Source organism: Drosophila gunungcola, unplaced genomic scaffold, assembly GCF_025200985.1.
Source record: "Drosophila gunungcola strain Sukarami unplaced genomic scaffold, Dgunungcola_SK_2 000001F, whole genome shotgun sequence".
In the NCBI taxonomy this organism is placed as follows: Eukaryota; Metazoa; Arthropoda; class Insecta; order Diptera; family Drosophilidae; genus Drosophila; species Drosophila gunungcola.
Window position 1 is genome coordinate 198,844 of NW_026453197.1, and position 21,789 is coordinate 220,632.

The following is a 21,789-nucleotide window of genomic DNA, read 5'->3' on the forward strand; positions in this document are numbered from 1 at the left end:
ATGATGCTTTGGGTTTTACAAACTGATCTTTATTTTTAGCTTTCTTTTTAAGGAAACAAATGGATTCGTAGTCTTCTATGTAAAATAAATTAGAGTTCATCTCGTTATCTATGTAACAGACTATACATATTTTTTGGAGAATATTCTGTATCTTTTACGATTATTTTCGCAAACTACAAGAAAGCATATGTTATATAAGTAAGAGCTTAAAGCTAGGTCAACTAGATCTACCGAGTAACACTTAAGCTTGGTCTACACTGCCATTAAGGGACTCGGGTGGTGAAGGAGTTAGTCTCCACGCGACTTCTTATGACCATGTTTGTGGTCGTTTCCTCCGTGGCGCTTTCGATTGAATCGTTTGCCCTTGTTGCGGGTGAAATCGCGTCGCTTCTTCATGAACTCAATAGCCTTGTCGATGAACTCCTTCTCCTCCTCCTCGGTGGCCTTGCGCAGCGTCAAAGAGACCTCATCGTTGAACTTGAGCTGTAGATGTGGAGGGCAACACAAATGGTAATGGTTAATAATGATTTAAGATTTTAAAATGCTATGTGCTCTAATTAATGTATTCAAATACACAATTGAATTTATTCCTTGCATTCATAAATGCTGTGAAGGGCAAAGAAAACGGTAACATATTAGAATGTGTATTCTTTTTAATGCATTTGGGGCACACGCAATTGCTGTTAAAGGCAAAACAATTTTTATGGATACGTTATGGCGCGAGAAGTGATAAAATCTTTAAAACTTAGTTTATTGTTATATATTTATTTTGGGCACATAAAAGTATTGGTTTAACGACAAGCCATTCTTATAAAATGGCTTGTGACCTGCATGTTTGACTTATGGAGAAAAAATGGTAAGAAGTTTTAAGAGTTACATTTACTTTTAACTAGCTATATAAAAAAAAACACTTCTGTTTCACTTAAAAGAGAATGCTATACTTTTATATTTATATGATATAATGTTTGCTTGCTTTTACATTACTTTTTAGTTTACTTTTAACTAGTTGTATAAAAAAATTACTGTTCTGTTTCCCTTAAAAGCCCTGTTTTCTATGTCCCAAGAGGTTTAACAATTTGTATTTACATGTGCAGGAAAGAAATATAGTCCTTAATAGATACATTACATTCTGTTTACAATTAACTTGTTGCTTACTATAGAGAGGATACAAAATTACCTTTGCAAAATGGTAAGTTTAAAAATAAGTTTTTAATGTGTGGGAATTTTTGTTAAATGTGTATCTTAAAAATGCCATATGTAACCGAAATTAAAGAATTACTGACCCTACTATTATTGAAAGCCTAATTAAGGAACCTTGTAATCCCAGTTTTTGTAATCTCACCTTGCCCTCCTCACTCTTGGCGATGTACTTTTCGGCCGCATCGGCCTCTGTCAACCGCACGGAGCCCTTGGTTTCGCCCTTGGCGAACTCGATATAGGCCACCTCGAAGTCCTTGATCTTCTCGAATGCTTCGCGAATCTCCTCGCGGCTCGAGGTTTCTGGGGCACCCTCAAAGACCACAATGGCGTTCTTGGGCAGCTCGAAGGCGGGCTCCGGCTTGGCCTCCTTCTTGTTCTTGCGCTTCTCGTTCTTCTGGGCGTACTCCTCCTGCTTCTCCTTGAGATAGTCCACCTGCCACTTGCGCAGCAGCTCGCGATCATTGTAGGCCAACTTCTCCAGTTCGATGAAGGCCTTGGCCTGCTCCTTGGTCTCGAAGGTGAGGAAGATGCTGCCCTTGAACTTGTACGACTTGGTGGGCTTGTCGTAGTGCTTGCGCATGGTCAGGTTGACCACTTTCTCATGGTTGGCGGCGAAGTCGAGGAGCTCACTCATCGGCGAGTCGAGGGGGAAGCCCTTGGCATAAGCGGTGCGCTCCTGGATCTCCTTGCGCCGCTCCTCGTTGTGCTCCGGAATGGGACGCTCCGGATGGCGACGCAGACTGAGCTTATCTTCGCTAATCTCGACCAGGCCCTCCTCGGATTTGTTGAGGGCAGCCACAATCTCGGCAAGATCCGTCGACAGCGAGGCCAAGCGCTTGAAGGTAATCAGCACGGATAGTGGCACCCAGCCGTCTTCGTTCTTGCCGATCTGTTCGCGCAGGAATTTATCCCGATTGAGATTGGCATCGCCGAAATAGTACTCCACTTGTCGGATTATGGCGCGCTCCTGTTTTGAGAAGTCGTCGCCCGCGCCGCCGCCGCCGGATTCGGCTTCCTCGGCCGCCGGTGCCGGCTGTTGTTCCTCCTTGGCGTCGCCATTCTTGGACTCCGGCATATGTGGCTCCTCCTCCTGGACCTCCACACTCGGGGTTTCAGCAACTTCCGCCATTTTAGCTGTGAGTATTTCGCGCAGAAATGAAAATTAAACGTGCGGTGACTAAAACACGTGTGCGGTGGCAGAAACGAAATTACGGCGTTTCACAACACTGCGCGTAAAATGCTGTGGTAGAGATGCGCAAGCGGGAAACTGTGACTGCTACTATCGGCTCGGAAATATCTTGAAGTTATCTTGACTTCAGTTTAATTCTTCGCCGATTTTAATTTCTTTTAATTAAATTAATGGACTTATACAAATATTCCCAATTAATACATTTCAATGTTACCTTTTTCTTGAAATCCATTTCGTTTAGAACTTCAGAACTAACTAGCAACAGGCTAATTTTTTTTCTTAAAATATTTCGCAGTACTTTTTTTCGGTACTAATAGCCCCTTTCCACAGAGATCACTTCACCATGCGTTAAACGGAAGGTCCACAAGGTTTTACCGCTCCGAAAATTAACCAGTTAGTCCGCCGTTAAAATTTGACGGACTTTAATGTACTAATTTATGCGATAGTAAGTCGGTGTTTTTTCGGCGGAGGGTTGCGCCATCGTTTTTAACTTATGGACTTGGTGGAAATAGGGCATAAGCTGTTATGTGCTGTACGCGTTCTTAAATAATTTTTTCCCGTTTCCCAATCGTTTAGTTTTCCCTATGTCAGGGACTTTGGTTATATTACTAACTTCAAGTTAAGTTGGGGCCAAAAATATGTTTAATGCTTATCACATATTTAATGCTTAATTGTAGAATTAAAAAATATTTGTGTGCAATATTTTTATGAGTGATGATAAATTAAGAGTTAGTTTTAGAAGAAGTTAAGAATTTTCACAGAAATTGTACAAAAAATAGAGTGGAAATTAACATAAATGTGCAAAAACCCTAGTTAAATCGTCCACAGTGTGCAAGAACTGGAGTGAAAAGTTGACAGTGTGCATAAACTAGATTAAAAAGCTAACAGTTCGAGATCGTTAGAGATGGTAAGACATCGAAGATCCCTGCCGAACATCGATACGACCTATACTATGAAAACATCGAAACCGTCGATGCTGGCATCGATGTTCCTCCCATCTCTATTTCTATTTCTATTTTGGTCGTGCGCTGTGTTTTATTTATGTTTGCCATGGGTAAATACTGTTGTTAATTGTGCTGAAAAAGGTACACCTGGTAAACCTAAAAAGTGCTTTTGTCGATTGACCTATACAACAAACAATCGGCACCAAAGTAAACAAGTTTTTCGGAGTACTTGTGCGTGCATTTCGCATCGGCTAGAAAACAGAAAATCGGGCAATAAATAGTGAAAAGTGAGCTCTTTTTGGTATATTACTAATTGTGTACATAATAATAAGAGTGAAATAGCCACATAAGCAACGATTGTGAAGAAAAATTACTCACATATCTATTTTTGCACAACGAACGACAACGAACAACAACAAACGGAGCAACAAATGTTTGTTAAAACGAAGCGCAGCTGAAGGTGAGTTAACCAGGAAAAGGCGTTAAAATCCAATAGACAGCTTGGCTAGGAAATGGGAAAATGACTCAGGTTTTTGCATAACTATTGGTCTGGCCAAAGGTTCAGTGGCATCAGAAAATTAACCCCCACCGCACTGCGATGCGTCATCCAAATAGAGGCATCTATAGACATTCCCACTACATCACTTAACAGTGCGACCTCTTTAAGTCAAACTCTTAGGAAAGCTTTTCATTCCTAGAATAAAAATTTAAACCCTGCTGATGCCCAAGCAATTATTCTAAGTTGTTTTATTTACTAAAATTCTTATTTATTAAATGAATTTCCCTTAAATAGTTAGCTGGTTCCTAAATGTTAAGTTATATTAAAATGTTTCAACCTTTGCCAAAAAATTGATTGCTTCGTAAATAAAACCTTTGACTACACGAACTTTAGTCACCTATCCTTAAGTTGGTTTATTAATCGGTTAACTTAACAACTTTGACCAGACAAATTGGTTGTCTTTAAGTTTGTAAATTTTACCACGTAATTCTATTTTTGTTCCAATTAGTTTTATAAATTCAATTCTAGTTTAAAATATTTATTTTAAAATAAGGCAATAACAAGCTAAGGTTTTTATTTTATTGTGGTAGATAGTGGTTCAAGTTGCTTAATCTTGATTTTATGTTTTATTCGAATTTAAATTTCGTTCATCTCCAATGTTGATCCCAAAAAACATGATTAACGAACGACTCCAGAATTGTTCTTGTACGTTAAGTAGGAAGTTCTTCTGTATCTCAACACATTTCTTGTTCATCTTCCTTTTCCTCCGTGCATTTGGAAATTTGTTGCCGGTTTTTGGGGAAGTCTCCTATGCGCCGTCTCCAAGAGGTCGACAAGGTTCATGAGCCCGCCTGCATAATCCATTGGGTCAATATCAAAGGCTCCTACATGGCATCCATTTCCTTTCCTGTGGCAAGTGTTTGTTTGTTGCCTTCTTTTCGTCCAGTGCCATTCTTTGTGAAAACAAACTGCACTGCCGGTTTCGGGACCTGCCACCTGCCTTCAAACCCCAAAACCCCCCATTGGATCCACAAAACCAACAAGCATCTTTACCCAAACAATTTTGAACCGCTGCCAAGAGAATTTTTTATGAAAGGTGGAATGCAGATGCTTTCTTTACTTTATTCACAAATGAGGTCTTAGTTTTAGCTTAAGGCAAACACTAAGTTTATATAATATAATTTGTTACTCCAAAAACTACTGGGACAGATAGATTGTTTTTATATCTTCATAAAGCTATTCTACTTTGTTTTTTTTTTTAAATATATTTTGTTACATTTCAAAACTTTTAAATTAAAATATTAAACTTATTTGATTAAATTTAATTCAAAAATATTTTCAAATAATTCGAAACTGTGTACCTAAATTTTATGTGTACAATTAAATCGTATTCTCCTGCACTCGCTTCATTTCGGTTGCCTCGTTCTGCATTATTATTGTTATTGTTGCGCTTTAATGAAAGCGTTTCAGGAATATCTGTATGGCTATTTTCCCAAAACAAACCGCTGGCCGTCAATTCATGCGCCGGACTTTCATTCGTGGATGCTAAGGAACATCATTTGTTCATATTTCCGCTGTTGACCTCGTTTTTCGGTGTGTGCGTTATGAGAACTTCAGATCTCCTCCAGCTATGAACTCCCACTCGCTCACCTCTTTTGTGCGCCCACATCCACCGATCCACCGAAGACTTCCTCCTCCACCAAGAAGTATCTATAAATACTGGCGAAGCAATCAAATTATATTATGTCTATATATCTGAGGAAACGCATCTCAAGTGGTGGCAGTAGCCTGTAAATCTCGGTATTGACACATTGAAGGGGCATCGGCCGAGGTAGTAGTCCCTAAAAGCGATCCGGATCCGGCCGTGACAAGATAGAACTGCATAAATTTGGTTTGTCTTTGGCTCTGCCTTTGTTTGTCTTTTCCCTGACTTTGCGCCAAGCAAAACAAAAGCACAGCCACTCGATTTTCTCACATCTCTCGGCGTTGTTTACGTTTTCAGTTGCCCCACGAAAATAAACAGTCGGCAATTTAAGGTTTTCCCGTCCGATGCGACGTTTTCTTCGTCAAATTGCGCATTTCCGGAAGCCGTAGGACATTCATATGATTTCTGCCTTCAGCGAAAGATCTCTTATAACCAAGAGATCGCGTAAATTTAGCGAGCGTGGGCCCAGTGTATCTGAATCTGAATCTGTAGCTGTGTCTGTATCTGGGGTTGCACTATACTGCTGTGCGCGACGCCATGTGCAAGTTTAATGAATTAATTAAAATTTCTTGCGGTCGTGGCTTTTGATTCAATGGGGTATGTACATAGGTATATGCATGTGTGCATCTCTGTATCTGCATCTGCAAATCTGACCTCCACTTGCATTATTTGGAACACTGCAATCACAGCAGTGGCATCACCACCTACGGAAATTTGATTGCTGCCGGCCATGGACTTTTATGATTTCAGGGTCAGGCGAAGCGGTGAGGAAATGGCATAGATTTGGCTTGGCTTTTGCATTGTGATTGCAAAACGTATTTAAGCAGATATGTAATTCGATTAAAACTGTTGTACTAGATTATTCCATTTTGTAAGTTGAAGAATCCTATTATCTGAAAATGATATAGATTGGTTTCTTTACCAAAATGGATATAATTTTAAACCAAAAAATAAATCATATCTACATGAAAAGGTCTATAAATTAAAATAAAAATAAATCTTTGCATAAGATCTGAAAAGATATAAAATCTAAGCAACGTTGCCAAAGTCATAATCCTATTAAAACCAAAATTCCAAATTATTACTTAGATGACAACATGTGTATTATTTATTCTCGTAATCTGTGACAGAAGCCACATTCTATGGACATGTCTTATGAATCACAGGCGTATGGTATATAAACCAACAGGAAACTGAACGGAACAGGTGAAATTTTCAAAAATAATTCAGAAAGTGGTCTGACCAAGACCTACTAATATGCAGAAGTTCCCAATTGATGACCGAACCCGCAAACATGGAAGACTTCGCATCCAATAAGTATTCCGCATATATTTTGGCACAAATATTTTTATGGGTTTTTTCAAAACACAAAGCAAAAAGCATATAGAGGAACTTTTCTGCTGCTGCTGTCGCTTATTTCTCAATGAAATAAAATTAAGATACAACACGGTCCCCTGAAGTCCCCATTTTGGAAACGATGATGAAAAGGTTGTCCCCGGATCCATTTTTTTTGTCACATCTCTGTTGATTTTCGGTGAAAATATGCAATGTATCCGCTCGAAAACGTTCAGATATACTATGTGAAAATAAATTCCATTCTCTCACGATCCCGAGGAGAGTGGCACTTTCGGTTGCTGTGGAAAATTCGGCTGCCATTTGTCGCCAGTCTTTCTGTATTTTCCGCTTTTCTGTATTTTGTGTTCTGTCGTCTGGTCGACAGTTTCGCTGAAGCAATGAACGCGTGCGGTGCAACGTCTGAAAGCAGAAACGGCGGAAAACGGCAAATTTTCGATCAACAATTTATTGTTGAAAAAGTATATATCATTCTATATAACAGACTGTTTAGCGGGTAAATATATGTACTTCAGTGTCTGAGTGGCGAGTAGGCGACAATTTAAAGGCATTTTCTTTCGTGTGTGCAATCAAAACGTGACCTTGCCTCAGGGAAATTATTTTGGTCTAAATTCCTATGAAAATCGTCTGATTAATCTCAACAATTTTGGCGGTGTTTTCTCTCCCTATCTATGGAGCTGTAATATAATTATTCGGAAGGGCCACTATCGAATAGACAAATTTCCGTCTGCCATATGGGACTTTGCGAGTCGCCTAGATGTATATTTTCGGCGGTTTTTTATTTTTAGTAACCCAGCACAAAAAAAAAAGTGTTTTTGGCCAAAATAACAAACATGTTATTCATATTTTTGCTGTCACTCATTGCGGTAATAGCGCAAAAATGTGATTAATCTATTTATATATAGGTATATGGGTTCTACAAAGAATACAGAAAGTATATTTATTTTTTTGTCTTGTTTAGTGTAGTGTTTTTACCCTTTGAGATAAAGTTTTTTCACATGTGCTACTGGTATAATTTTTAATAAAATTAATAAACAATTTATTACTATGATACCGGTTTTTATCCCAATTCCAAAAATTAAATGACTTTTATTAATGACTCATTACTATTGATGAAGTCCATGTACCTTTTCCCCGTTTTTATTATTCGTCTATTTTCACGCTGTTGTCGCACATACACAAACGATAGTTTTCAGGGTGCTTTGGTACATTGAGAATTTATTGTAAGTGGCATTAACATTTTCCAATGTCGCTGTACAGTTCATGAGATTTCCGAAAATATTTTTTCATAACTGCTTCTTTTTTAAATGACTGATTTCATGAATCAAATGCACTTGCCTTCAGAATTTAGAAAAGCCCAACCCATTTCCGCCAACGAAAGTGTTTAACGATTACCATAAACATTCAACGATTTGCAATGTGTTGATCTCTTAAAGAATTGTTCGAACAACCCATAAAAACTGGCTCGTGAATATATTCAAACATGACATGGTCGTTGTTTATGATTTATATGTTGGCCTGTCCGGTTTTTCAAAATGTTTTTATGGCCCTAAGCGAAATGTTTTTTCTTTCGCAATAACTGAGTGATTTTTACCCAATTTTCGTAATGGCTTTTCCCTGCTTGTGTGACCTTGGCCATCGCACGAGTTTTCCAGTGGGCTAGAAAAGAAGGTCCAAAGGGGAGTCTCCGGTCTAAAGTGTCAAGAAACTTGCGCACGCCTTTCTCGACAGATGTTTTGAAAATAATTTCTTTTCCTGGGGGCCATATTTATTGCTTGCCTGGCAATTGCCAAAAAAAAGCTAGAGGAATTTCAAGCAGTCATCGCTGCAATAATGCGTAGGTGCTGTATTTAGAGAGATAGATAGATAGATATGTTGCTCACATATGCTATGCGTTCCATTGAGCAAATTGCCTGGCTGATATTTCAAGTTCAATACCTATTGCCTCGTTTCAGTTAAAGCAACCTAGTGCGGATCCGGAGCAGCCTTGAACAGCCCGACCATGGACCAGCCACTGGTGGTGCAGGCGGAGTACTCCTTCATGGGCAGCAACAACGACGAGTTGTGCTTCCAGAAGGGCGATCTCATCACCGTCACCCAGCGGGAGGATGGCGGCTGGTGGGAGGGAACGCTGAACGACAAGACTGGCTGGTTCCCCAGCAACTATGTCAACGAGTGCAAGGTGCAGCTACCTCTGGCGGAGACCATTCGGCCGCCGGAGGAGATCCAGGAGTACCGATCGGTGGTGCTCAAGGATCTGCTCGATTCGGAGCGAGCCCATGTGGCCGAGCTGCAGGGACTGCTCGAGAATTTCCTGGAGCCCATGCAACAGACTCAGATGTAGGCATTAGTGTATTAGCTGTTCTGTAATTTGAGTTCCTTACTGAATTTCTCCCCATGCAGTCTTAGCCAGGATGAGTACGCCCAGCTGATGTGCAACTTTGTGGAGATCGTGCGAACGCACGAGGATCTGCTCATACAGATCGAGGAGTGCAACGATCGAGTCGGCAAGCTATTCCTTACCAGCGCTCCCTTGATGAAAAAGGTCCACCAGGCCTACTGTGCTGCACATCCCAAGGCCATTGTCATATTGGACAAGTACAAGTGAGTCTTATCTTATGATTTTTGCACTGATAAAAGTAGTAGTAGTAGTATATCCAAGTACATATTTCATACTCAATTTAATTTTTTTCGCTTTGTTTTTCATTTATTGGCGTTTTTAGTTGCTTTAAATATGAAAATATTAAATTATTTCTCAGTAAAATAGTATAATTGCTATTTTTACCCAATATTTTCCACATTAGTAAAAAAATATAATTTTTATATGTAATTTAAATATCCGATATTACACTTTGGATTCAATAAGTTATTTATTCTTAATATTGCAAAACATAGTTCATTTTCATTGAAAGTTAAGGAATTGGTTTTTATATTTCGATTTAAAATTTGAATTCTATAAAAGAGTTCCGTTTTGTGTCATATTTTATTTCTTAACTATTCCATATCCTATTTATACATCCGTTTTATGTTTAATTTTTTGTTAAACCTAGCACAACCTAATTTGATAGATTGCTTGTTTTTGTTTTGTTTGCTTGCATTTATCGATTTCTAAGGAAAAATGTCTATTAATTATGATTTTCGGAATTGCAAAAACAGTTTATTTTGTTAATAATAATAAACAAAGAACGTTATTTGTTTTAAAAAGTAACTTAATACTTTGGCTTCTTTAAAATTATTTTTATTGACGATATAATCGCTTAGGCAAATCAAATTTGACTTAAGAGCACCTATCATTAAACTATTTTTAAACTTATTTATTTTTACCCCCAAGAGATGACTTGGAAAAGTACATGGAACGACAGGGAGCAGCTACTCCAGGCTTGCTTGTGCTCACTACGGGTCTATCGAAGCCCTTTCGCCGGCTGGACAAATACTCGGCTATGCTGCAGGAACTGGAGCGGCATATGGAGAGCAGTCATCCGGATCGCGGCGACACACAGCGGAGTGTGGCCGTATACAAGGACATAGCTGCCACCTGTTCGGCCACACGGCGCCAAAAGGAGCTGGAGCTGCAGGTGCTCACGGGGCCAGTGCGTGGATGGCAGGGCCAGGAGTTGAGCACCCTTGGCGACATCATCCATATGGGCAGCGTGGCAGTTGGAGCGGACCATCGCGATCGATACTTTGTGCTCTTCCCACAAACGCTGCTCTTCCTCAGCGTTAGTCAGCGGATGAGTGCATTTATCTACGAGGTATGAAACACAAGCATAATGAGGAAAAATCAATATAAATTATATTTACTTTAAACCACAGTGAACTTAGTTATTATCTCTTTAAATGCAGGGCAAACTTCCCTTGACCGGGATCATTGTGAATCGCCTGGAGGACACGGATGCCATTAAGAACGCATTCGAGATTAGCAGTCCTCTGATCGATCGCATTGTGGCTGTCTGCCAGGGTCCGAATGAGGCCAACAAATGGGTGGAGCTGCTCAACGCAAACAATCCCAGCCTGCCGATGGGCATCAAACGGCAACTGAGCAATCTGAGCAACTCCTCACTTGGTCACCTAAACGCCGCTCATGTAAGTAGTGTACTTTTATTTGAGTTACCCCTATTATCATTTCGTTTTGGCGACACTTTAAATCGTGAGCAGCTTAGTCAACATTTGGATTCACGGGGATACTGCACACGGTTCTCGCTCTGTGCCTACTACACGAGTCCTCCTGGTCAGGTGCGTCCACTCCGTCTGACTCTTCCACCCAGCAATTACCCGCCCACAGCTCCGTACGCCAATCTGAGTGCCCACTTTTCGAGGCTCGTGAAGGCGGGCGGATTGAGGAGTGCCATTGTGAAGATGCTGCTCTATCCGCAGGCTCGTCAGAGCATAGATCTCAAGCGGATTGCGCTGCGCAAGAAGCGCTGCCACAAGGCGTCCGCCAAGTTGAAGGATCTCAATGCCAACCAGGATTCGGGGCAGTCGGAACTAGAGCGGCAGGATGCCATCGAGTTGCCTACGGACTCGGAGAGCTACGATGATGACTTTGAGGATGATTTTTTGCATTCCTGCGACTCAGATCCGTTTGAATATGTGCAGTTTTACCAGAACCAGCGCAACGATTCCATGTGCAACTCCACGGGCACTTTTGTGGACCATGGCACGGCAGCCAGAAGGCACTGTTCCTCCATTAATCTCATCAAGCTGGATTCTGTGGACACGGACGAGGTATTGGCACACAACGAACTCAAAAAAGAGTCGCTAATTATAGGATCCAGGGCTCTGAGAGCCTTGGCTCGAAAGTCTACCACTAGGAATTCCAGCGTGCACACCTCTACGGCAACTCTGGAGTTGGGGCTGGGTGGCAGCATCACCAACTGTGTGGAGGAGGAACCGCCACTGAAGCATGTTCTGAAGCAACAGAGTTCCGATGCCAGTTCCATGTACGTGCCCAGGTTGGGCGGAGCCTTCACCGCCTGTGAGAACCTGGCCAGCATGCCCGATGATTTCAGCCGGGAGTCCAGTGTCCAAGAGCCACCCACTCCACTGCCAGCTTCGCCGACAGAACGGCACAGCATGCCCACCATATTCGTGGGCAATCGCTTTAATCAGAGCAAAAACACGGAGGTATATGTGCCTACGTGGCGCGATCGCCAAGAAATGCAGATGCAGAGCGTGGATGCAGAGCAGGAGGATGAGTTGCACTCCAGTTCCATGGATCTGCCGGCGGCCTGTCGCATTGCTCCGGATAAACTGCAGGCAGAGCTACTCTACAACTACGACGAGGTCTTGGCGAATCCTCCAGCGCTGCAGCGGGAGCTGACTCCCTTTCCGGGGCACAACCTCAACTCGGACAAAAGGGTTTCCCACAAAAGCGACAGTCCGTCGACGGGAAATGTCAAGGCGGATTCAAATCCCGCTGCAAGAAGCAGTTCCACCACAGAACTCTGCATCGATACTGCTTCTAAAAAGCGTAATCCACCGCCGGAGAGGAGTAGGGACTCCATTAGGCGGTGCATCAGCTATCAGTTCCTACAAATGTCCAATCGTCCGGATCCTCCACCACCGCCGCCGCGCAGGGATCCGGATCTCCACTTGGACACCAAGTGCCGCTGCTGCGAGAGCTCCCAGTGTCCCAGTCCGCGATCCAGTGACAGCGGAATGGCTGGCAGCTGCACTATAACCTCACCCGATCCTCCCAACCCGGAGTCTTACTTTCCCATGGAAGCTGTAGGCCAGGATATGCTGGATAACGTGGAGCCGGAGCGATTTGATGTGTGCGGAATGTTCAGGGAAAAGTTCCTTACCCCAGAGGCCACACAGGATGTTGTGGAACCACTGGAGGATGAGCAGCCTCAGCTGCCTGACGAACCCATAACACCCACCAACCGCAAGGAGGACTTCCACTGCATAAGCTCTGCCCAAGTGCAAGTGAACACGAGGAGTATATTCCTGCCCTCCAGCTCGAGCATGGATGAGACTAACAGGAGTGTCCCGTCCAACGATCTCCTGTTTAGCTCGAGTTCCACTGATCGACTGGGACCCCAGGCCACCTTCCGATCGGGAATGTATGCGCACTGGTGGAAGAAGGAGCGCCTGCCGCCGGAGGTGGTGCGCGGCATTGCACACGCCTACAACAAGAGCCTGCCCTCCAAGGACTCCAAGGACTCGGGATCGGTGTGCTCTAGCTGCTTCTGTTCGCTGGGGGCCAGCGGTTACAGCGAGGGTGCCCTGTACTGCTCGGTGTGCCAGAACTGCGCGGATTACTACAATGGCAGCACCACTAGCACCACCAATACGACGACCACAACATCATCCTCCAGCTGTCCATTGTGCAGCGAGGACGAGGGGATGATCGCCTCCATCCACGACTCCTCCTCACTCGACTGTCCCATTTGCACGGGCCGCGTTGCTTCCGGCGCCGAAGAAGGCAAGCAAACCGAAGAGTTGGGTCGCCGGCTAGGTGACCCAGGGGAATTCACTCAAATGGCTTCCCCGGTTCTCCTGTCCGGCGGCGTTTGTTCCGTGCACGTGTTCCGTTTGATTGTTTTGTAAATTCGTTTTGCTCTCTCATGTTTCTCACTCATGTCTCAACAAAAAAACCCTAATGCTCAGACCAACCAGCAACCATTTGGCCAAATGCAGCACGTCCAAAAAAGTCTCCATTCGCAACCACACAATGCTTCCTCATCAGCACATTGTTTGACTAACCCAGTGACCGATTATTGGGATCTCTTAATATCAAATAGAAATTTCTGCCAACAAGATAAGGTTTTAGAACTAGTATTCAGGGTAACATAATTTCTCTCAAAACAAAAGTGTTCTATATAAAAAGTTATTGTTTTAAAATTTTGTATAAAGTCTTGGTTTTGAAAGCCATCTTGATACCTTGAAAATTAGGCCTTAAATAGGAAGAAGATATAATTTGCAATAAATTTAGCTTAAAAAAATTTGGTCAAATTAATATGTGTAGTAGATTGAACGATGAGCTAACTTAAAATGTATTGTGAAGTTGCCAACTATACATACACTTACAAAATAACTGAAATTTAAACTATCTCGTTTTCTAATAAAGCAAGATAGATGTTCCCTGAACTTCAGAAATGTAGCTACCATCCTTTGTTTCTATGTTTGAGCTGAAATTTCATCTGTCTAAAAGCTAAACGAATTACAAAACATTTATCTAACGCTCAGCAACACACAAATTCGAAATGAGAATGTAAATTCGAAATCAAAAACCAAACAAACGCATTCAATTCGATTTGCTTGCTGCGCTTTGCTCGCTGCAGGAATTGCCTGAAGGACAACCTGCCTCCGCCTGCCGTTGTACGTTGTCCTTGCTGTTACTGATCCGCTGAGCCTGTTGACGGCGGACCACCCAGAGATTTTCTGATCACTTAACTATCTTTTAAGTTACTTAATAATGCTTATGTGCAGTAAGAATCCATATTAAAAAAGCTCTTTATGTCTGAAATTGCAGATGTCTCCGCCATCGAGCCACAGCCTGCTCCTGCCAACCGGCGGCCGTCCACCGGCCACGCCCAGCAGCATCCCGCCCAGCGGCAACAACAGCGGCGGCGGGAGCAACAGCCACCAGGGATCCCCGGCAACCAACTCGATGTCGCATCACAAACGGAGCCAATCGTTCAATCACCATCTCAGCTACAATCAGTACACGCCCACTCAGCCTCCACCACATCATCTGCATCCACAACAACCACCAAGTCTGCCAAGTCATCTGGGGGCAGCCGGCCCCAGATCAAGTTCAGTCCAGACACCAAGCAGCAAGACAGCAGCTCCAGTCCCGGCCTCATCCATGGACGCCAGTCCAGCAATTCAGGCAGCGGCAGCAGCAGCGGCGGCAGCGGCGGGAATGGGGGTGCCAAGCGCAAGGAAAGGAAGCACAAAGGGTGAGACATCGACCTCTTTAAGCCTTACAGAACCCGTGTCTTTAAATCAAGAAAATCGGAAACAAAAAATCAGATAAATCCCTAAAGTCAGCACCCCGGCTGTAGCAATCCAGTTACTCTTTAAACAAATTTGATATTCTTGTTCGCTCGCTGCAAACTATAAACTCTAAATCGCCATCTGATGAGAAAAACATACAAAAACACGACTGATTCTGTTTGACTTTAATTCCTAAATGTTGTCTGAAATAATTGTTCGATTTTGAAGATTTTTGTTGTGTCGATAAATATCGACCGCGCCAACATATACCGCCCAATAGAGTTTCGCGATTTGTAGTCGTTTGAGTAGACGTGGATTTTGAAATACATTTGCGATGAATGGGCATAACTGGAATCAGTATGCTTAATTACTAATCTGTAGCTTGTTTAGTTTTAAGAAAGGTATCAATGATTAATGCATATAAGTTATATTATTTAAAAGTACAAAATAATATATATATATGTAGATATATATTTAAATGTTGAAAAACGCTTCTTTCTTATACTTACATATTTCTCAAGGAAGAAACAGGTGTAAAAATTTTGTAAAATGTATTTTCTGTGTTTTGTTTTTATTTATAGTCCATTTTCGTAAATTTTGTTACTTAAGTTTTTTTTTTGAAAATTAGTTTTAAAGCGTACCCATAACCCGATTAAAAATATTTTTAGTCGGTTTCCATTTTTTTCATTCATATTTGTTCCACCTCTAACGCATGACTTTTATCTCCAGCTAACTGGACCATCAGCTGCCTGCGTCCCACCCCGCCTTTGCGGCCAAGTTTGTTGAATGCCACCAGTGGATCGGGGAACGGCAGCGGTGGCGGCAGCAGCTCCAGCAACGCCCTGGCCAGCTACTGTAGCGGGAGGAAGAACCAGCCCACCTACGAGGAGGACGCCCTGGTGCTCCGGGTGTTCGAGGCCTACTGTGCCGCCTACCAGAACAACGCCAGGAACACCATCCACTCGGGTAAGTGGCGCCGGCCATCCCAGATGTGCTTCATCTAGCTGTAAGGATTTCCATGTGCTCCCCGAACCAAGTTTGATTTTCATTTGCTGAAGAACAAAAGCTAAAAATTGTTAGCTAATCTGCTTATTTACCACACACTCACAAACACACAGCTGTACAATCCTCACACAAACACAGACTCACTTAAGAATCCAGGCGCTAAGAACAAACCATTTATCATTTTATTGGTTGGTTGCTTCACTATAATTTCATGATTTTTATTCATTCATAACAAGGCTCTGAAGTTGCACTAAACCAAGATAAATTTTCCAAATTTAACTGAAAATATTGTATTAGGCTAGTTAAACCATTAACTTTAAGCTTACAATGTAACCGATTACCAAATTATTTTTAAGAGAAACTATTGATTTTTAGTTGTATAAATTGGCAATTGATTTCGTTTTAAGATCCACAAACTCAACTCTGCAATTGGTGCTAAAGCAGCGCGCAAAGGAAAACCAAAGTTTTTTGCTTTACATAATGTCAATTATTTTGTACTATAATTATTTGTATTGACCAAAATGAATTTGAACTATTTTGTGTTTTACTTAAAATAAATACTGTTTTTGTTACCCCATTACCCATGTAAACTTTAGTTTAATTTATTCTTACCGCCGTTCGTTCCAACCCGCATTCCCATTCCTCGGACCAAAAACATGTTCATTTGGCTGATTTATTTTCATTAGCATTAAGCTTGCACATCCTGTACATATGTTGGATTTATGGTTGAAGGTTTTTTGTTAACCATTCCTGCACACTCATTCCACAGTCCTGATTCTACTCACACCTAATGGTATTAATTGGTTTAAAAATAGTCCATACACTTACTACTGGTAATGGTACTGGTGTCTTTTGTTGTAATCCTCTGGCCGCTTTCCCAACTCAGTGTCGTCCTCATCCTTGTAGGCAATACAATTCATTTATTCTGAATTCTTTCTTTATTCACCCTCTTTTCATATGATTGTTGTGATTGTCTCCTTGTTGGCGTTGTGATCTTTTCGCTTATAACCCTTATTTTCATTTGGTTCTGTGGTTTTGGTTCTTCATTCGTCCCTCCTGTTGTCGTGTTGTCGGTATTTCGTTTTTCCGTTTCTTCAAAACTCTTCATTTTTCTCTCTCTCTTTATTCCAATCCGACCTGATCCAAATCGATCTATATAGCCTTACAACCCTGGACTCCGTGTCTGCCCATCCGCGGCGGCAAGCTGAAAACGAGCAAAACCTTCTCGACCTCCAATCCACAGCTGCCTTTCATAGCCAATATCGGCATCTCACCCTACCTCAATCATCAGCAGCAGCAGCAGCAGCAACATCTGCAGCAGCAACACCTGCAGCAGCAGCAACAGCACACGCAGCAGCAAACTGGTCGTCAGCACTCCGCCGGCAGTTTGAACTCCTCGTTTATTTGGCGCGAGGCCAGTCCCAACAACTTTAACCTGTACTCCAGCTCGGTGTCTTCTTCGCTGAATGCCACGCCTGCGCAAAGATACTCCTTAACTGGAGCAGGAGCAGGGACAGGAGGATCACCCTCGATCAAGGACTATCAGAGGGCGCTGTCCGAAGAGAGGGCCACCAGGAAGTCCCTTAACCGCTTGAAGAGTGGTTTTGGTTCTGGCTACGATAACGTGTGCACCTCACCCCTGCTGCCCAGGAAGAACAAGCCTGCTCCGAAGTTGGTGGCCCAGCAGTCGTACCAGCGATCCCCGACCACCACCATAGTGAAGCCAAATCCGGCAGGACATCCGGGACTCTACGATCGGCGGTTGAACCGCTCCTTTGAAACCTCCACTTCGCATCGCTATGCAGGCTACGGAGCTGGTTACTTGATGAACTGTGGCGGAGCCCTGCGGACCAGCACGCTACAGAGGAGCACTCCTCAACTGGCTGGCGGGGAGCGTTCGGACGACAGCGACGTGGAACGGGAATTGCTGAGGAGCAATGGAGCTGCAACCTCAGCAAGTTTAGAACTCAATGCCGATGGCAGCAAGCGGCAGTCGGGCAGCTGGTGTTGCGGTAATTTTGTGATGAAACAGTGGCGCAAGATCAACCATCTTTGAGTCGGGGTTTTGGGGCATCTCATAATGCTGCCTTCATCAGTCATCCGCATCGCATCGCATCCGCATATCGCATCCGCATCCTGCTGCTCCAGCTACAGCTCCAGCTCCAAATACTGATACAGATATAGATGCTTTGCTTTGAATGCGCTCTGAGTGCAAGTCTTTATTGATTTTTAGTTGATTTTCTGGCTGCGCAAAGCTTTTGAATGCCCACGAGCCTTAGATTCTAGACCAGCGATCTATACTATAAATAATGTTGTAAGCGAATGACAAATAACATGTATTTGTTTTGATTGTCTTAGCCTTAAGCTGCGCCTTGATGTGTCTGCATTGAAATTCGCTCAGATGTCAGAAACTATATTTAAGACTTTTTAGGCAGCTGAGCGAATTACCTTGCGTCTAGAATTTGTGCTTAGCTTATATTGTTTTACCTCTAACTTAGCTTTACTTATTAATATGTAATTTGTGAAAAGACTTAGATGCTACTCGATAATTTGATAATAAGATGCTTACCACAGAAGTGGAATTTCGCAATTCGGAATTTTATAGACTTTAATTCAGCTTACAGAAGGCAGCCGAAACAGAAGGGCTTTAAATTTCCGTCCACGGCTTTAAAATTATATGTTTTTACTTGCCCATACGAATGTGGAACACAATTTTGCCATAGAATACACAGTCTAAACTGTTTACTAGAATATACCCGTACTTTTTATTGCATCTGTGTTTTCGGAGGACATCGACCTAGCGAGTTTTGTATTTAAATGTGCGTTACCTGCCAACTATCAAGCAATTAAATCAAAGAGTGTGCAATGTGTAATCAAAGAGTGCGCTATAAATGTTAGTCAAATAGCTAGATTCAGCAACTAAATCAAAGTAACCTACTGTTGTGCATTATTGACCCAAGAATAAACAAACTTATTTTGTAAGTGTTTTGTGAAAAACGTTGTCTAACCAAATGAAATACTATATACTCTACTATTAACCAGTTTATACGTTTGTACTGTAATTGAGTTGATTTTTGTCGACGAAAGAGAAAAAAGAGAGAGATAACTCAACGAATTGAAACGAACCATGAATAAAATCCTTTACAAGATGAATCTCCCTTTGTTTGTCTGTGTGGTTGTGTTTTGTTGTTAAATAATATAATAATAAGTGAAAATTATATACTTTTAAACCTTTAGGGTAGCGTAGAAATTTCAATAGCCCTAGAATGTTTTAGATAGACCCTTTTTATGTTTTCTTAGCAATGGCTTCGACTTATTAGTTACGCCTAAACATTTTACTATACTCGTCCACAGTCACATTTTGTACATATGCCATTAATCCACTCTGACCCCCTCATGATCTCTCACACACAACACTAACATATTCTGTTCTCTGTTCGATTTTCTTTTATCCACCGAAAAACATCAAAACAAATTGACAAGCAGGCCTAGAAAACGAGGACATGACCCCCACCCTGCGCCAACTGTGGACCGCCATCAGGCAGATGCAGCAGGATATGTCCCAGATAAAGCTCCAGATCAACGAGGAGCGCGCCCTGCGAGCCGATCTCCAGCAGCTGCTGATGCAGCACTTGGAGACGAGCAGCGTGAGCAGCGGGGCCAACACGCCCAAATGTTGACTATGCAAGTGAACCGGGTTCTGGAGGGGATTACCCGATCATCCGATCACCCAAACACCGAAACTTTACCCGCCGCCGCTGCTTTTAGCTTTAAACCTTTTTTTAGATACTTTACTTTGCATCTCCAAGGGGGGCAGTGGGTCAATTACCAAAAAATTATCTAGATATGGAATCGTATATGGATTGTATTTACCGAATTACTATATATGTGTATGTATATTTGTGAATGGACAATATGCCAATTGTGTGTTAAATTAATGAGCAGTCGATTCTAAATATTTTGTTTTCGTTTTTTTCTGTGCGATGCATTAAGGATGTTTGTGAAAATCTTGAAATTTACAAACAACAATTCTAATGTCAAAAAGTATTAAAGAAATAAGTTTACATTTTTGTCTGATTAACTATAAATAAAAATGTTTGTGTTGAAAAATGCTAAACTGTATTAACAACAAAACTTCTTGACAAAATTTAAAGATTGTTTTTAAATTTGTAAAGATTTGAGCAAGACATCCGTAATTAACCCATTTGATTTATTTATATTTTTTTATAACGGTTAGATTTAGACCCTATTGTAAACTTTTAGCACAACTTGCACTTTGCATAGATTTACGTATTTTAGTTTATAACTTATTTTAATGCAATTCTTAAAAGCTGCTTGTGTAAGTTATGAGAACAGTTAGTCCCAGTTTAGATCTATGTTTGAATGATAATTTAAAAATGGATAATGCAAAATTCTGAAAAAATGTGCCAATACTTTAGTAAGCTGCAACAAACAAAAACATCGCTCAAAAAAGTTGTATTTACGTATTATGTCTAGAACATTTATTGGATAATATATACACAAATGTAAAAGATTTAGAGGTTTTCATTGAGTTATTACGAGAACATTTTCGCGTAGCAACTGGCGATTGCATTCGGAACCCACATAAGCAGAACAGAACAGAAACCACTCTGGATCCTAAGAATGCCTAACGATTTAACGAGTCTAAAACAATGTATAACCGCTATCGCTTGTGTCTGACAATTTTGCTGAATAATTCGGAATGCCTGGGGATTTTTCTGCTCTGCTTCGTGCGACTTGAAAGAGGAAACCCATGTCGGACTGCAGGGGAACGTAATGAGATTGCAATCAGTCAGCGGGAAAAAGGCGGAGGCAGCAGCAGCGGCAGATGACGACAAATGAGCAACAAACCACGTCAAGAGCGAGCCACATTGTTGGCACAACAATTTCAGTGTGTCAGTAAGGATTTGAGAACAATGCAGGCTGACTTGGCCGGAATGTGTCACTTCCACTTCCTCCTGGTCGCTTTTGGGGCCGTGGAACAAACAGGGTGCGAACTAAACTTTGGACTTGCGGATGCGATGGCTTGCGGAAGTTTTCGCATGCAATCTCTCTTGCAACTTGGCAAAAAGGCACCTCCCACCTTCCCCTGCTTGTTGGCCAAAATTTATTGCAGCTGCTTTACTAAACGGTTAGATATTGTGGCACCTCAGCCCTGCGGCTTCACACTCCAATTTTAATCACAATCACTGGAGCGCTGCTCTTCGCCTGGCTTGTCTTTCATATTTTCTATCCATTAAATTATTAATAATTAGCTATTACTGGCTGCTTGGCAATTTATCAAGCAATACACGCGGAGAAAGAGGATGTTGGCGGCTTGGCTGGGGAGAGTCCCAAAGTATTAAAGCCTTTATGGCTATTTTTATTGCAAATTTATTCAACTGTATGGATATTTAGTTTCGTTCTATTTTCAGTGCAAGCATACCTGCTTGAGATAACCAGGGAAGATATAACACCTTGCATACATCTTGAAAAACAAAAGTGTATTTTAAGTTATTGAATAAAAATTTGATAATTTACATTTTTATGATAAACAACTGTTAAAATAAGGTCATGAAAATTATCTGAGCGGGAATGCCTTTAATGCCTTTTTATTTTATATCTTAATTGAGAGCAATTTTTTGAATTTAAGTATAAAAGCCTTTAAAAAATTGTATTAAAATGTAAGGGCCTCTTAACAAATTCGGATCGTTTTGAGATCATTTCTGATTGACCAATGGCAACTTTGTATGTAAAATAAAAAATGTAATCGTTTGAGCAAAAATCACACAAAATCTTTAGTAATATATCAGAATGGGTATAGAGTTCTCCCTTTTACATACTTCGCTTTAGTAATTTATTTATATATTTTTTATTTTAATTTACTCCTTGTGTATCGAGCTGATGCCCGTCCTTAGTCGGCCACTAAAATAATAGGCTTGAATGGCTA

The 21,789-nt window shown here is 41.6% G+C and overlaps 2 protein-coding genes across 6 annotated transcripts; one reads left to right on the top strand and one right to left on the bottom strand.

Moving 5' to 3' along the window:
* Window positions 1–7: 7 nt before the first annotated feature.
* On the bottom strand, window positions 8–2,432 carry LOC128262747 (la protein homolog). Its single transcript, XM_052997229.1, has 2 exons — window positions 1,343–2,432; window positions 8–483 (listed from the first exon to the last, which is right to left on the bottom strand). Exons 1-2 carry the CDS (start codon window positions 2,327–2,329, stop codon window positions 289–291), a joined length of 1,182 nt encoding a protein of 393 aa, XP_052853189.1. The 5' UTR covers window positions 2,330–2,432; the 3' UTR covers window positions 8–288.
* A 945-nt stretch (window positions 2,433–3,377) lies between these two features.
* On the top strand, window positions 3,378–20,373 carry LOC128262744 (rho guanine nucleotide exchange factor 7). 5 transcript variants are annotated; one of them, XM_052997219.1, is made up of 9 exons: window positions 3,385–3,793; window positions 8,846–9,230; window positions 9,294–9,494; window positions 10,222–10,642; window positions 10,734–10,973; window positions 14,368–14,797; window positions 15,564–15,800; window positions 17,000–17,851; window positions 19,326–20,373. In XM_052997219.1, exons 2-9 carry the CDS (start codon window positions 8,893–8,895, stop codon window positions 19,517–19,519), a joined length of 2,913 nt encoding a protein of 970 aa, XP_052853179.1. In that variant the 5' UTR covers window positions 3,385–3,793; window positions 8,846–8,892; the 3' UTR covers window positions 19,520–20,373. The 5 variants fall into 5 exon arrangements, with proteins under 5 accessions (XP_052853176.1, XP_052853179.1, XP_052853181.1 ...); XM_052997216.1 differs by lacking the exons at window positions 17,000–17,851; window positions 19,326–20,373 and adding an exon at window positions 11,046–13,317 and having other exon boundaries at window positions 3,378–3,793; window positions 15,564–15,704; XM_052997221.1 differs by lacking the exon at window positions 17,000–17,851.
* The last annotated feature ends 1,416 nt before the right edge of the window (window positions 20,374–21,789 follow it).